The 15302-nt window shown below is 43.3% G+C and overlaps 1 protein-coding gene across 1 annotated transcript in view; it reads right to left on the bottom strand.

The window, feature by feature from the left end:
* LOC149864951 (macrophage mannose receptor 1-like) overlaps nt 1-15302 on the bottom strand; it is a 112260-nt gene that overhangs the window by 62850 nt on the left and 34108 nt on the right. Inside the window, exons 4-10 of the mRNA XM_090049812.1 lie at nt 12848-12961; nt 11392-11538; nt 10390-10572; nt 5901-6058; nt 5044-5157; nt 2119-2234; nt 957-1105 (exon numbers count right to left, since the gene is read on the bottom strand). Of these exons, the coding sequence (XP_089905938.1) occupies nt 957-1105; nt 2119-2234; nt 5044-5157; nt 5901-6058; nt 10390-10572; nt 11392-11538; nt 12848-12961 (981 nt within the window). The remainder of the gene's footprint in view (nt 1-956; nt 1106-2118; nt 2235-5043; nt 5158-5900; nt 6059-10389; nt 10573-11391; nt 11539-12847; nt 12962-15302) is intronic.

The following is a 15302-nucleotide window of genomic DNA, read 5'->3' as shown; positions in this document are numbered from 1 at the left end:
AAAAAAGCATTCTGGACCTGATTCCCATTTACACACCATTGTTATTTTCATTGTGTAAATGAACTGCAGTGCATAAATGGAATATGCATATATAAATCAGTAACATGTATGATATACTAAGTCACAAGTGCACTTTTAGTAAACAGAAACACCCTCAGACTTTGATCGTGACTTCTCCCTACTTTTACCATGGGAACACAATAAACCAGTAGTATAAATAGCAATGGTTTGGAGCAGTAAGCAGGGAAGGGACAGGAGTTGGAGCAGCACATTGAGGGCAGGGGTGGGGAGCTGGGTTTGGGGCAAGTTTGAGGATAGGTACCACTTAATTTGTTGCTGCCACAGGGTGGAGACAGGATTCAACTGTATTGTGCCATGGCAGGAGCTATAGAAAGCATTCAGCCCCTTGCTACTGGCAGCACTGCATCAATACTTTCTCCTGATAGCAGTGGCATCTCCCATAGTGCTGCTCTTGCTTGAACCCAGAGTACAAATCTTATTAATTACACCTCTCATATGAAGAATACTAATCCTGTATGTAATAGGCAGCATTGAATCAATTGTAAAATTCCTCAAAATTCAACATGACAAAGAAATTCTTCAAGATGCATAGTGAAGATAATGAGTGTCTTGCTCATTGCATCAGGCCACAGCTCCCATCTTCAAGAAAACTGCAGCATATTTGAGATAATACAATGGTATAACAATACAGCTGCAAAAAAAATAGCATGATCATTTGTAATTTCCTACTGATCTATTTCTTATATGACATCATAGCATCATGGCATCATGGCTATTAAACCAACAGCAAAGATGCATTCAAGAACTGCCAACACCCATTAGATCCATTAAAGATACAGAGAATGACATTGCATAAAAGATTCAAGATGTAGTTTTTGGAATCAAAGATTTAAACCTCAGATAGTATACATCATACACCACATGGCAGGGCATACCAGGCATTCCTGAATTCCAGTGAGTGAACACAACCTCTTCACCATTGGCCCACTTGAATATTCCTTGTTCTTCTGCATCAAAGAGACCAATCCAGAAATATTTTTCTGATGTCAGCCCAACCAGACTAATCAGAAAGGCTTGTTCATACCTGCCCAAAAGATAATAAACAGAAAACTGAAGTAAAACTGAGATAATTTTTCATGTTTGTGTTAGTGGGAGGTAATCTGTAATATAAACAAGAAATTCAGACAGCAATTTAACTTTGGCAGTTTATAATGTATAACAATTCTGCAATATATTACAAAGCCCTTCAAATAAACCACAAAGATATACTGAAGGATAGGAAGAGAATGATGAAACCAGAAATATTTTTTGCTGTTTTGTTTTGGGTTTTTTTGGGTTTGTTGTTTTTTTGTTTGTTTGCTTTTTGGGGGCGGAGTTCGGGCATCATACTGTCCTCCTGATATTAATATTAAGGAAGGCAAGTCTGATTAGGTGTTGTGTGGTTTTCTTTGATGAGTTTTAAAAAACAGCACGTTTTCCTTTAAGAGAATTCTGTGGCCATATCCAGACAAGTGCAGGCATTTGCTTCCCTGGGGACAAGAGGCAAAGGCACAGCTTGCACCACTGCTACTTGTCCCTGGGAAATGTCCATGCCACGCATGCTCTGGCATGCAACAGGTTACTCCAGGTGGGGTAAGAGTGGCTGGGCCAGCAGCCTTACCTGTGGTCTGTGAAACCTGGCCAGCAGTCAGAGCAGGATTCCAGCAGGCCAGGCTCTGGTTTTGGGTGGCATTCACTGCAGCCACGTGTGCTGCCCCGCTTTCTTTCCGTGCAGGTTTTTTTAACCTCAGGATCTCCTGGGTCAACCCCCCACCACCCAAGCTGAAAGGTAGCAGTATGGGAAATGCCTGAATATGCAGCATGTGGTATGACATATGGCGACTCCACATACCGTACGGCCACACTCATCTGGATGTGGCCCACGATAGCAAATAAGTCTTATGTTCAATTTTCAGCCTTTTACATACAATTTATGCCATTTTTCATTGAACATGATATTAGATTTGTTAAGAAGAAAACATCTGATAACTTAGATCTTTCCAAGTTTTTCTTTTGTTAGGTCAGATTTAAGAAGTAAAAGAAATGTCATTACTGTACCGATTTTCAACTGTTGCTATGTAACCATTGTTCCTTTGACATGCTTTATTTGCTTCTAAAAATGTTTCAGATACATTTCCAATGGAATAGCAAAATGTTCCATATCTTTTCCATCCCTGTAACATGATTATCAAGCATCTGTATGAATTTTTAAAAGCTGTAATATAATACATTGAATAAACAATACCCATTTACAATTGCATTAATTATATGCTGCTTGGCAATTCACTGTAAAAGCTAAACTAAGTATATGCCCAATGTATAATGCCCAATTTTTACAAAGCCATTGCTACTGGGTATGGGGCTTACCAGCACAAATAGGTCCCTTGAATCTTCTTGGGAGTCATGAGTCAACTTAAGCACTTTCCTGAATTGGGGTCCATACCTAACAATGTTTGCAAGACCTAAGGTTTTCACATCATTCATGTCCATTGAAAACTACCTCTATGGAAGCACATACATAAATAAAATTCACACCATATTTGTCTTAACTGAGAAAGTAGTATGTTTTCAAAATGAACATGCTTGAATTAACCATTCTACACAGCAAAGTTGCCAGGGTTCATCCAAGTGGAGGCATGTGCCTCCTCAGGAGGCCTCAAGTGCCTCTACACTAGTGCTCATAGTATGGGGAATAAGCAGGAGGAACTGTGCCTCCTGATTGAGAGTAAGAACCCAGACTTAGAAGGGCTCACAGAAACCTGGTGGGATCCTACCTACGACTGGGCGGTGGGCATGCGGGGATACACCGTATATAGAAGACACAGGACAGAGAGGAAACATGTGGGGGTTGTGCTCTATGTCAAAGAACACCTCACATCATCAAGGATTAGCTTCAGGTTAGAGGGGGGTCAGGCAGAGACACTATGGGTCAAACTACGGGGGGGGCATGGCGAAAGGGACCTTATGGTGGGTGTCTACTACAGACCACCCAACCAGGGGAAAGAGCTGGACCAGGACTTCTCCAGTCAGCTTATGGAGGCAATTAGGTCAAGGGATGTTATTGTCATGGGTGACCTAAACTACCCAGACATTTGCTGGGAGGAGCAGACAGCCAGGTCTGACCGCTCGTGTAGATTCCTGACTGTATTACAGGACCTTCACCTTATCCAGAAAGTGCACAGCCCCACTAGGCGTAACACCTTGCTGGACCTGGTCCTGGCCATGGGGGATGACCTGGTGAGAGGACTGCCGGTCCTTGACCACCTGGGTAATAGTGATCATCATCACCTGCTGGATTTCACTATCCAATTCAGGGTGTTAAGGGCTTACACCAAGGTTAAGCCCTTGACTTCAGAAGGGCCAACTTCAGTGAGCTTAGGAGACTAGTGGGGGAGGCACTGAGGGCCCAAAAGGTACAGGAGATGGGAGTCCATGAGGGATGGTTGTACCTTACGGGGGCGATCCTCCAGGCCCAAAGGATAACAGTCCCTGAGAGAAGCAAGGGGAGTAAGAGTGATCAGAAACCCCCTTGGCTCAGCAAGGGCATTCAGCAATGCCTGAGGACTAAAAGGGGGGCATACAACCAGTGGAAGGGAGGAGCTATCACCAAGGAGGAATACTCCTCCTTTGGCCTGTGAGTGTAGGAGGGCTATTAGGAAGGCCAAGGCAGAGATGGAAATCAGGCTAGCGTCCAGGATTAAGGACAACAAAAAGTACTTTTTCAAGTATACTGGAAGCAAAAAGAGGGCACCAGGCAATGCAGGGCCCCTACAAGATGCAAATGGTAATCTTGTGGTTATACCAGATGAGAAAGCTGATATTTTTAACAGTTCCTTTGTCTCTGTTTTCTTGAACAGGGACTAGGACATCCCACCTACCAGAGGTAGGGACAATCTCAGGACTTCATTCAGCACAGATGTAGTCAGGGATCTTCTGGAAGGGCTGGACATTTTTAAATCTGCAAGTCCAGATGCCCTCCACCCAAGGGTGTTGAGGGAGCTGGCAGGGGTCATCGCAGAGCCCTTGGCCTGGCTGTATGAGCATTTGTGGTCATCTGGCCAGGTGCTCGGGGATTGGAAACTGGCTAATGTGGTCCCAATTTTCAAGAAAGGTAGGAAGGAGGACCCAAGTAACTATAGACCTGTAAGCCTCACCTCAGGAAGATCTTGGAGAGAATCATCAAGGAGCACATCTGTGGGGGGCCAGCAGGGGAGATCATGCTCAGGGGTAATCAGCATAGGTTCATCAAAGGCAGGTCCTGCCTGACCAACCTGATTGCCTTTTATGACCAAGTAACTAAATCCTTGGATGATGGTGTCACCGTAGATGTAGTCTTTCTAGACTTTAAGAAGGCCTTTGACACTGCCTCTCACCCCATCCTCATCAATAAATTAAGCAACTGTGGCACTGATGCCTACACAGTTGGATGGGTAAAAAATTGGCTGGTGGGCGCACCCAGAGAGTACTGGTGGATGGGTTGTACTCAACCTGGCAAGATGTGAGCAGTGGGGTACCCCAAGGCTTGGTCCTTGGGCCCACACTGTTTAACATCTTCATCAGCGACTTGGACGAGGGGATGGAAAGCACGCTGTCCAAGTTTGCTGATGACACTAAGATGTGGGGTAAAGTAGACACACTTGAAGGGAGAGAGAGACTGCAAATAGAGTTAGACAGACTACAAAAGTGGGCAGATGAGAATACGATGGGGTTCAACATAGATAAATGCAGGATGCTGCACCTTGGAAGAAGGAATCCACAGCATACATACAGGCTGCGGAGTTCCCCTCTTGAAAGCACAGAGGCGGAACGGGATCTTGGAGTCATTATTGACTCCTACAAATGGCATACAGAAGGGAAATGAAAGACAGTACAGTTTAACAGTACAGTTTAACTTCTGGATCCCAAGCTAATTTATTTTTGGTTATTCTTCTTTAAAGATATTTCTGACTTGGATAATAAAAGTTCTCCTCCATGCCTACTTACTTTCTGGCAGCCTGCATCAGCACTTTCCTTTTCTTCAGGCACTTGTACCAAAGGTTTTCTTTTACAAACATAACCAGTTTTCTTTTTACAAACATGATCTGCCCAATAACCATCCTAAATATATCAGGAGAAAGAAGAAAATTAGTATAGAGGGAGGTATAATCATCAAACACTGCACATTTTCTTTTCTTTTTCATAAAAATATAAAATCATAATTCTTTCTTAAGTTCTTAATTTAATTGGTTATAAAGAGGACCCTCATCATGCTCTGGGAATTTTTACTGGTGGGAAATGACAGACTAGTTTGTGGCACTGCTGAGATCTAAATCTGTTCTAAAAAGTCTGTAGGTGATTTTAGAAATCTCATAAGCTAAAACTGGCAGTGAAAGAAATAGCTTGACTAAATTGCTTCTACCTTACCCGAAAATGTTTACCTGATGCTAAGATGGCTAAGTTCCTTCTTGTAATATTTCAGACAGAAGAGACCCTAAACACAGGCTTCACACACCTCCTATATTGTTGCATTGGCATTTTTATTTTGGGGGGGAGGGTGGGGGTAGACTCAGACAAGTGCCAGTTACGCTCAAGAGCTGTTTCAAGTTTCTTTTCGTTACCACACTCATGACCTTCAATAACTAAATATTCATTAACTTTCATGGTGTCCTCCTTCATCTATAAAAAGCCTTTTCAAAATGAAAGCTGAAATGGTGATCTCATCTTGTGAATCCAAGTTGCTAGTGTCTTAGCTGTTGTTAGCCCAAAGCATCTATGCTTTTGTGTGGTCCTAACCAGGTGCAAAAACAAGAAGTCAGAATCATTTGTATTGCATTGCATTATTATTGGCTGGATTATTTTACCTGACCCTTCATAATTCCACAGTCTTCCTGCCTGTCATTTTCATGGGTTGGTTCTCCATGTAGCCATTTGGTGTATGTCACAGGAGTCCCATCACTCCATTCAAAATACATTTGAACCTTATTGTCATTTAGTCCAATCCATAACTCCTCTGTTGGCTCTAAAATATGAAAGCATTGTGTCAATTAAGTTTTTATAGAACAAATAGTTTTCTGAATGAAGAAACTGGGTTCAGGAAGCTTAAGACTGTAACGTGGCTGAATTTTTCCATATCAATAATACTTGAACTCCTCTCAAGTAGCAGCTTTTTTCAGAAGCCACAAGGAAAATATATAACCAGGCTTATACAACAATATGATGCAAGTCAAAATTATTTGGCTACTTCAGGTCAAATTCATAAATCTTTTTGGATCAACAGAAAATACTGGATCTTGATTTTAAAAAATTCACCCAGCTATATTTTTCCTAAGCATGCCCTGGTATATCTAGGATAATATTATATAAAAATAAAAATGACTTTCTCTCTCCAGAACGAGGTTTTGAATGTATGTGTTGGCATGCATTGAACAAAATTATCACTTGCACATTTAGCAGAAAGATTTTAAAACATATTAGAGAACACACTTACAGGCTCAGCTGTGCTATGCTTGCCAGCATTACAACTGAATGAGAACTGGGTGTCATAATAAATCACAAAATGAACATGAGCCACCAATGTGATGCTGTAGCTGGCACAGCAAATCAAACACTGGCATGCATCTATGGAGGCATCTCGAAAAAAGCTAAGGACGTCATCCTCCTGCTCTACTCAGCCCTGGTGAGACTGCAGCTGGAGTACTGTGTCCGGTTCTGGGTGCCACACTGCAGGAAGGATGTGGAGAAGCTCAAGAGAGTCTAAAGGAGGGCCATGTGCATGATTAGAGGGGTGGAGAACAGGTTATATGAGGAAAGGCTAAAAGACTTGGGACTGTTCAGCCTGGAGAAGAAAAGACTCAGAAGGGATTTGGTGGCAGCCTATACGTATATTAAAAACATACTTCAGGGCCTGGGGGAGCATCTGTTCACCAAGGGAGGACAAAAAACAATGGGCACAAACTGATTGGAGATCACTTCAGACTGGACATAAGGAAAACCTTATTTACAATTCAAGTACTGAGGGTTTGGAACAGGTTCCCCCCAGGGGTGATACAGTCACCCACCCTGGCGAACTTCAAAAAGCATCTTGATGCCCACCTTGCTGGGATCATCTGCCCCCAACAGTCTGTCCTGCCCAAGTCCAGGGGGGCTGGACCCAATGATCTGTAATGCCCCTTCCAGTCCCTAACATCTATGAAACTATGAGAACAGAGATAAGCAGCCCCCAGCATGTGTGCCTGTTAGTGATATGTGGAGACACTTTGTTCAGCATGTCACCTCTGTGGTGTTGCTGAGAGTTTCACAAAGCTTCTCAAACTCAGCCACGGCACTGAGGGCGGCAGATTGCATTCCTATGTCCCTGCCTGTGTCCTCCTGCCCCCATCCCTGGTGCCTGCTGCAGCGCTGGGAGCTTTTACAAAGCTTTGTGAATTGCTCAGCACTGTCACAGACATTGGAAACTCTGCATATATGAGGGAAGCACATGGTTCTGCGCGGCTGATAGCTCAGTAGCCCCTTGGTGCTGGTGCCAATTTCTGTGCTTTGCAAACTGAGAATTTAAAATTATTCAGCTTATTTTGCTGTGTTCAATTATTGCATATTCTGTTTTTGCTCCCTCTCAAACCAGTTTCTATTATTCAGTTTATTTTCCACTGTTAAATAGTTTCATACTTAGTTTTTGCTCTCTTCCAGACCAGTTTATATTAGGGCTGTATGAAACAGCACCGTTTTGTTTTGACTTGTGTTTCACTGTTTCAAAGGGACAGTGTTTTGTTTCAACATTTCATTTCAAAGCACTGTTCCTTTTCGTTTTGTCAAAACCATTTCTCTGTTTTGACATGTTTCAACATTTTGCCCATAGGCTATAATGGGGAATCATTAAAATGCCTATAACTTTGTCATTTCTTGCCTGACTTGGATGAAAATTTTAGGGATGGTAGATCCTTCCATGGGCTGAACCCTGACAGGTTTCAAGGAGATGGGTGCAAGGGTTTCTGGGACACTGCACTTCAAGGTGCTAAAAACAAAACCAGTGTTACTTGTGGGCAGCGGCAGCCTCCTGTTATCCCACCTGCAGATCTGGGAGCCTGTGCCCCCAGGAAGTCTGTGGGGTTGTGCCAGACTCCTCCCGGGGGAGTGGGCCCCCAGATATGCACGTGGGATGACAGGAGGCTGCCGCTGCCACGTGGGATGCTGTCATGTGGCAGCCTGCTGCTGCCACACTGGGCACAGCCCGTTTCGAGCATCAGGAAGACTGGTGCTGCTGCTGGCCCCAGGCAGCACCAGCCTCCTGTCATCCTGCACACAGATCAGGGGGCCTGCACCCCTGGAAGGAGTCCAGCAGTGCTGGGAGGGCAGGTTGAGCTCCCTGGGGCTGGTGGAGCCACTCAGAGTGCAGCCCTGGCTCTCCCCACCTCCGGCTGCTGGGCTGCACTCTGAGTGGCTCCACCACTGGCTCTCCTGCTGCTGAGCTGAGCTCCATGGGGCTGGTGGAACTGCTTGGAGTGCAGCCCTGGTGAGCACAGCCTGGTGGTGGGAGGAGGGGGAGAACCACTGGCCAGGGCTATGCACCACCTCCTGCCATCAGGCTGAGCTCCGTGGGGCTTGCGGAGCCACTTGGGGCACAGTCCTGGGTCCAAGTGTAGCCCTGGTGAGCACAGCCCAGCAACTAGAGGCTCGGCAATCCCACAGAGCTGAGCCTGGCAGCAGGAAGTGGTGGGAGGCAGTGGAGGTCCAGTGACAGAGATGCTCAGAGCCCAGCCAGCCTTGTTGCGAGCACAGCCTTGGCCAGTGGCTTTCCTACACCTCCCACCACCAGGCTCAGCTCTGTGAGGCTGGTGGAGCCACTCAGAGTGCAGCCAGGCAGCAGGAGGCCAAGCCTGTGCTCTGAGAGGCTCCACTAGCCCCATGGCGCTCAGCCTGGTGGCAGAAGAGCCAGTGGTGTTGCTACGCCAAGTGGAGCCCTGGCTTGGAGCGTAGCTCTGGCAAGTGGCTCTTCTCCGCATCCTGCCACCAGATTCAGCCCCGTGGGGCTGTGGAGCCTCCAGCTGCCAGGCTCTGCTCATCAGGGCTGTGCTCCAAGCAGCTCCACCAGCCCCATGGAGCTCAGCCTGGTGGCGAGAGGCAGCAGGAGACCCAGTGGCAGAGTCGCTCGGAGCGCAGCCGTGGTGAGTGCAGCCTGGCAGTAGGAGAATCTGCAGCCCCATGGAGCCAAGCCTGGTGGCAGGAGGTAGGGGAGAGTCCCTGTCTAGCGCTGCACGCGGGCAGCTTCACCACTGGCTCTTCTGCCACTGTAAAAAAAAAAAGCAATGTTTATTATTATTAACTATATTAATACGCTGTGCATCCTGCCATGTACCCCTGCCCCAGTTTTATTTTTCTGGTATGCCAGCACTCCGGCACCTTACAAACTAGATGTCGCAGGTTTTTTGGCACTCCAGTCAAAAACCATGCCTGTATTAGAAAAAATGTATACACTCTCATAGCTAATATTCAACACGTATGCCCCATTTTAATTCACAATAGAACACAGCACTTGCAAAACCTGATAGCGTTGGCAGCCAAACAGCTCTGCAGTCATCTTTACTCTGACAAGAACTGCTGACATAAATTAAGTGCTGAAAAAAGGGGAAATTGGTGGTTTCTTCAATAGGATAAATTTGGGTGTATATAAAGACATTTGGGGATGTTAGGGGGAGGTTAGACCAACTTTAGGGTGGTCACTCAATGTAAAGTAAGTCAGGATGTGGGGAGGGGGGCTTGTGTCAGCATCCCTATATAACATAGCCAAGCTCTCCTGCTCTGCTATTCCTGGCTTCTTGGCAATCATTACCTCAGTCACAGATAGCACTGACTGTGTGTTAGTCCCTTTACTACTTCTGCCTCATCCTACCTCCCTACCTGCCTAACAAAATATGGTTCAACAAAATATGGTTCTCCCTCTCCAAAGGTCTTCCCAATGGAAAGGCAGTTGTCAGCATGAGACCTGCAGGGCGAGAAGCTGTAGGAAGAAAATAGTAACAGTGCAAGTACAACAGCTAAGGTGATGCTGAAGTAGTATGTATAATACTAATAGCATGTTTCTCCCTTTCTCCCCCTACTTCTTTCTTGCTTGAGAAAACAAAGGCTCCTCAAAGTTATGCAAATTTAGCAGGGCATAGTTCCCAAAAGGAAGAAAAATTACCTTAACAGAGACAGATAATTCTGATTTCCGCTCAGCTGTAATTAGGTGCAGCTGCTGCTCCCTTCATGCAGATGTTTGTGTTAAAGCCATTGTTAAAACTAAAACGAAAATCAGATCACTGCTACATTTTAAAAGTGAATACATACAAAATGCTGCCAAATAGGAATACTCACTATACCCAAGCTGAGACACTATGAAGCTGTGCTCTTCCATGTTATGAATACTGACAAGATTGCCATCATTCTTTCTACAGGAAGTCAAAGCTTCTTCCCACACTTTGGGCTCCCTGTAAATCATGTAACAGTGACCAGCATATGACCTCCATCCATCTGGGCAATGAACAGACTCAAAGTCACCTAAAAATCAAGTTACACTGTTTCAGAGTATTTTAATAGCTGCAAAAACTAAATGAGACAGACAGTAGTTTCTCTGTCTGAATAAAAATCTGATGATCAAGTCTGCCATTACAGTCCAATGAAATATTAAAATATGATCAATAGTAAATATGTTAAGTGTGAACATAAAAATATAGCATTTTACACTTTGTAAAATGAACACATTTGAATATAGGTATTATTTTAAATGTCATATAAGATTTTCATCTCCTATTGACATTAAAGAATTATGTTAACTTTTTAATATTGACCTATTTGTTAAATGTTTTAGTAACTGACTACCACTTAATCAGATATTAGAAAATATTGTACTAACAGTCAATGTCTTTAGCTTGAATATTTTTAAAATATGCTGTTTTGGTAAGCAAGACCAAACTGATATAGGAGCAGGCAGATTTTCTAGAAGGATATGTAAGGAAAAACTAAAATAAAAAAGCAATGCTCTTAAAACACCTCTTGTAGCTCTGTTATATTCTAGTTCTCCTTCCCTCAATATGTCATTGCTTTGTTTCTTGCCTCCTGTGAGAAAATAAGTCTGTTTGCTGTAGTTGGCAATTTGCTCCAGCTTTTACACCCATCACCAGAGGTATTCAAGTGAAGCATTTGATTATCTGTTGTGCTTGGGGAAAGTAAAGATTTAAAATTCTTATGTTTCTCTCTCATACTTCTATGCCAGTTTGTTATCTCTTACGACATTAAAATGCATTTCAACCTGTTCAGTTTTGCAAACTGGAATGCCATACAATTGAGATGGTCAGAGGTCAGTTCTGACCAATATACCTGAGGGAATAGTGATATTAGCTAAATCGGTATCTCCCCGTTTGCAAATATAGCCAATTTTCTCTCCACAATCCCGGTTTTCCCATTGAAAATTCTTTCCAGGATTTAAGGCTGCGCAGATTTTCCCAGCATCTGAGGAAGGGTTTCCTGTGAGAAAGATACAAAAAGTGAACCTTCCTGAAAGCCCAGTAGAATTCTGAATTCAGAATACAAAGGAGAATACTCATTTTTCTCATTGAATTTCAGCCAGCAATATTCCACCTCTTTCCAGAAAAGAATTTACATTCATAGAAGTTTATATTTAATATAATTTCCAATAGTTGCTTGAATTGAGAGTGTAATGTTAAAAATAAAAATCACATCCTTCCTTTCTTGCTAATACCAATGAAACCCAAGGACAGAATTTATTTGTGTGATAGATTCTTCTACTGATTCTTGAATAAACATATTTTACAGAAAGAGTTATGAATTCATGTACTGATAGAAGAAAGAACAATTGATTGATTGATACTGAAAATAACACATAATATAAATTCTTTTTTTAATCATCTGCAAACCATACATAGTTTCCCTACAAAATTTTGAAGGAGGATAAATGAATAAAAAATAGATTTTAAAACATCTTTATAATATTACGAAAGCATCACTAAGTGGCTAAAAATGCAATAGCCAAAATAATGACTAAGCACAAATTTTCAGAAAGAAGTCTGTTTTGCTTTGTTTCTTTGTTTTCCCCATATTTTGAGAGGAGCAAAAAATAAAGCTAATATGTTATTCTTGTCTTAGTGCTGGGAGAATCCAGTTCTGTTAAAATGCTGTCTCTTTTGATTCCAAGGAAGTTAAGGGAATGTTATTATGTGATGGTACATAAAAATATCAGGGAAATTTTCTATTTAGAAACAATTCTCCTGATTACTGGATATTATTTTGATGCAACAGGTAATGTATAGTCTTCTCATTTTTTGTTATTTAGTATGGATATTTGTAGCAAAATATTTATCCCTTACATATTTGTTTCCTTCATTTGCTTATTCCTTCACAAAAGTGGATATTGCCAGTGACAATTCCATAGAAAAAATATTAGCAGAAATATCACAGCCATAATCATAAGAAACAAAAGATGGAGAATAAATTATGCTCTTTAAGGAATAGAATAATATGTTTCTGGAAGAAGCAGCATGATTTTAATGATCCATATGTTAAGAAAATAACTAGAAGATAGTTTTAGTGTTTAAGCTTTTTCTAGATTTTATGGAGCCTTGACTTCTTTATTTCACGTTTAAGTTATTCATTAAAGCTCAGATCCTGTGAAGCACATCGTAACATACTGAAAAATAAGGTTATGCTTATTGTTTTGGCTGATAAGGGCATTCAGGTAAGGTGTATTCAGATCCATGTGGTTTTCAATTCAAATTATACTTTTAACTATCTATCATGAAATGGATTTAATAGCTACCTGGTGCCCAGTTTAAGTATCTGAAAGGATTGCCACCAGTCCATTGCCATCCACTCTTTAAATCCAATCTGTTAAGTCCAGTCCATAGTGAAGAATCAATCCCTTCAGTTAATCCTAAATGGCCAAAAGAAATTAAATGATTCAGTTCACTATATCTATGCTAACCAGTAAAACTATGACCTTGTAAATTACTGAAATTCTCCCATAGAATAGGACTACACATTCCTAAAAATGCTTCAGAATTTTCTCATAGGATAATACAACGTTACTTGACAATTTACCCTCAGGCAAGACATTGTATCCGTAAATTCTCACAAAGCTCAGTGTAACCCATATGGATCTGTAATATGGAGTGAGAGACTCCTATTAGGTAAAACATGCACACCTGCCTAAAACTGAAGCTACCTGGATAAACAAGTCACTAAGACAAAAGGACTTGTAATCCAAGTAAATAAAGCCCGGGACGGGGCTGTCTTCTGGGAGAGTAGGAAGTAGTCAGTTAATGAGCTGCAGGAAGGACTCACAGCTGGGATTTACCTGATTCACAGCCAGGGGTTAATGAGGACACCAGGCAGTAGCAGTAAACTGCCACCAAGTTAAGCAACAAGCCTGCTTAGGGAGAGCCAGCAGACATCCCCAAGGAAGTCACCTGAATGGAAAAGGCAGGGTCTGGAAAACATATAAACTGAAGGCAGTCTGCCAAGGAAAGAGCTCTGCACTGAGAGGACTATAACTGAGGGATTTCCTGGGGTCTGCCTGCAATGAAGCCCGCAAGTGAGGGACTCACGGCTTGGAGGGGTGGGTTTGCTATAGAGCCAGCAGGCTTGGTGTTTTGTTGTAGCCAGTGTGTGCATGTTTCTGTTATACTTAAAAACCAGTGGACCAGGTTTGGGACTAATAAAGGGAGGTGGAGGTCCCAATAGTGCCAGAGGACTACAGTGCACAAGGAGAATGGAGTCTGGGTTGGGGGCCCAAATACCCAAGAAGGGCAGAAACAGTGGCATAAGGTAAGGGGCACAATGCTCAAGGAAAGCAGAGATAAGGTCAGAGACCCTGTGCCCGAGCAAGGCAGAGACTGAGGCTGGGGGCCTAGTGCCCAAGAAGGGTGGAAACAGACACAGAGTCCCACAGCCCTAGGGGGTGAAACCAGAGACCAGTAGGGGCTGCCCAGAACCCTGAGAGTGGACGAGATTGAAGAAGACAGAGACCTGAGGCCAAAAGAGCCAGACCCAAAGCCTAGAAAGGGGCTGAAACCTTGGAAGCCAGACTAAGGGGTGGAGCCTGGAAGCCCAATCTGGTATAGTGGGCTGAGGTGAGAGGGTCCAGCTAGAGGAAAGGGGCAGAGGGTGAGGCCCCAACAAGAGAACAAAGGCCTGAGGCCCCCTGACACTGACTCTGGGCATAGGGCTCCACCTGAGTGATGACTCATAACACCTGAGAGGCATGACAAGTAGCCCATAAGGCATCTGGTGCCCCAGGGCAGCACATACAGGTCAGAAGGGCCCAACTTCAGTTGAGAGCAGGATTGAAAGCAATAGGTTCTGAGAGGGATCCATGGTCAGGCAGATGGACTAAGGCCTACTGTAGGACCCCAGAGGGGGTTTCCACTTTCCTATTTCAGTTGTTCCGACCAAGGCATAGCAGGTGAGAAGAAGGGAGGGTACCCTAGAGCAGGCACCAAGAAGGATCAGTGAAGCCACCAGGGGGCATCAGGGCTGCCTGTGGAATCCAGTCCTGCTACATTATCCTTCAGTCAGTCTGGAAATCCACTGAGTAATTTCAGCAATGTAGTTACAAGCATAAAACAAGGTCTTTCCAAAAAGGCCAACAGAAATACCCATATTTAGGTCAGAGAAAATAGCTGATTTGGGGGGGCTTGGTGAATAAATTAAAAAATAAAAGGAAAAGAAGATGATTTTATTGAACAAACATATCAGTCCTCTGGATCATGCTGTACATGTAAGAGGCTAGTCAGATGCCAGATTATTCTGTTTTTGGCTGACAAGCCCCATTTGAGAGCAACACAGCTTGTTACAAGCTTCAGAGATCCATATGTTGTCTAAGTTGGAGTCTAAATTTACAGCATGCTGCTTTCCTTTTTTTCATTTTTGCTTCTGGATCAAAGCCACTTCATATTGAGCTGCATCCAGTACCAGATGTTCCCTCCAGATTGGACGGGATTCTACATGCTCCACCCAGCACATTGATACTACATTGATGCTGAATGACTTCATATAATGTTTGCACATATCATGCTACCACCATAGAGGGAGACTCCACTTGTTAGAGCCATCTCAAATCTCATTATACAAAATATTCTTGGGGAATATTCTTCCATTCTCCTTACATGGCTGATCCATTGCAACCTTTTCTCCTTGATAGTGGTTTTCATGCATGTCAGTCCTGCATGCCCCAGTACCACTGTGTATGGTATTCTGTCTTCCCACTTTATTTT

Source organism: Crocodylus siamensis, chromosome 5 (assembly GCF_052110815.1).
Source record: "Crocodylus siamensis isolate JL-2025a chromosome 5, ASM5211081v1, whole genome shotgun sequence".
NCBI lineage: Eukaryota > Metazoa > Chordata > Crocodylia > Crocodylidae > Crocodylus > Crocodylus siamensis.
Note: the sequence above shows the minus strand (reverse complement) of the source record. Positions and strands in the feature narration are given on the sequence as shown.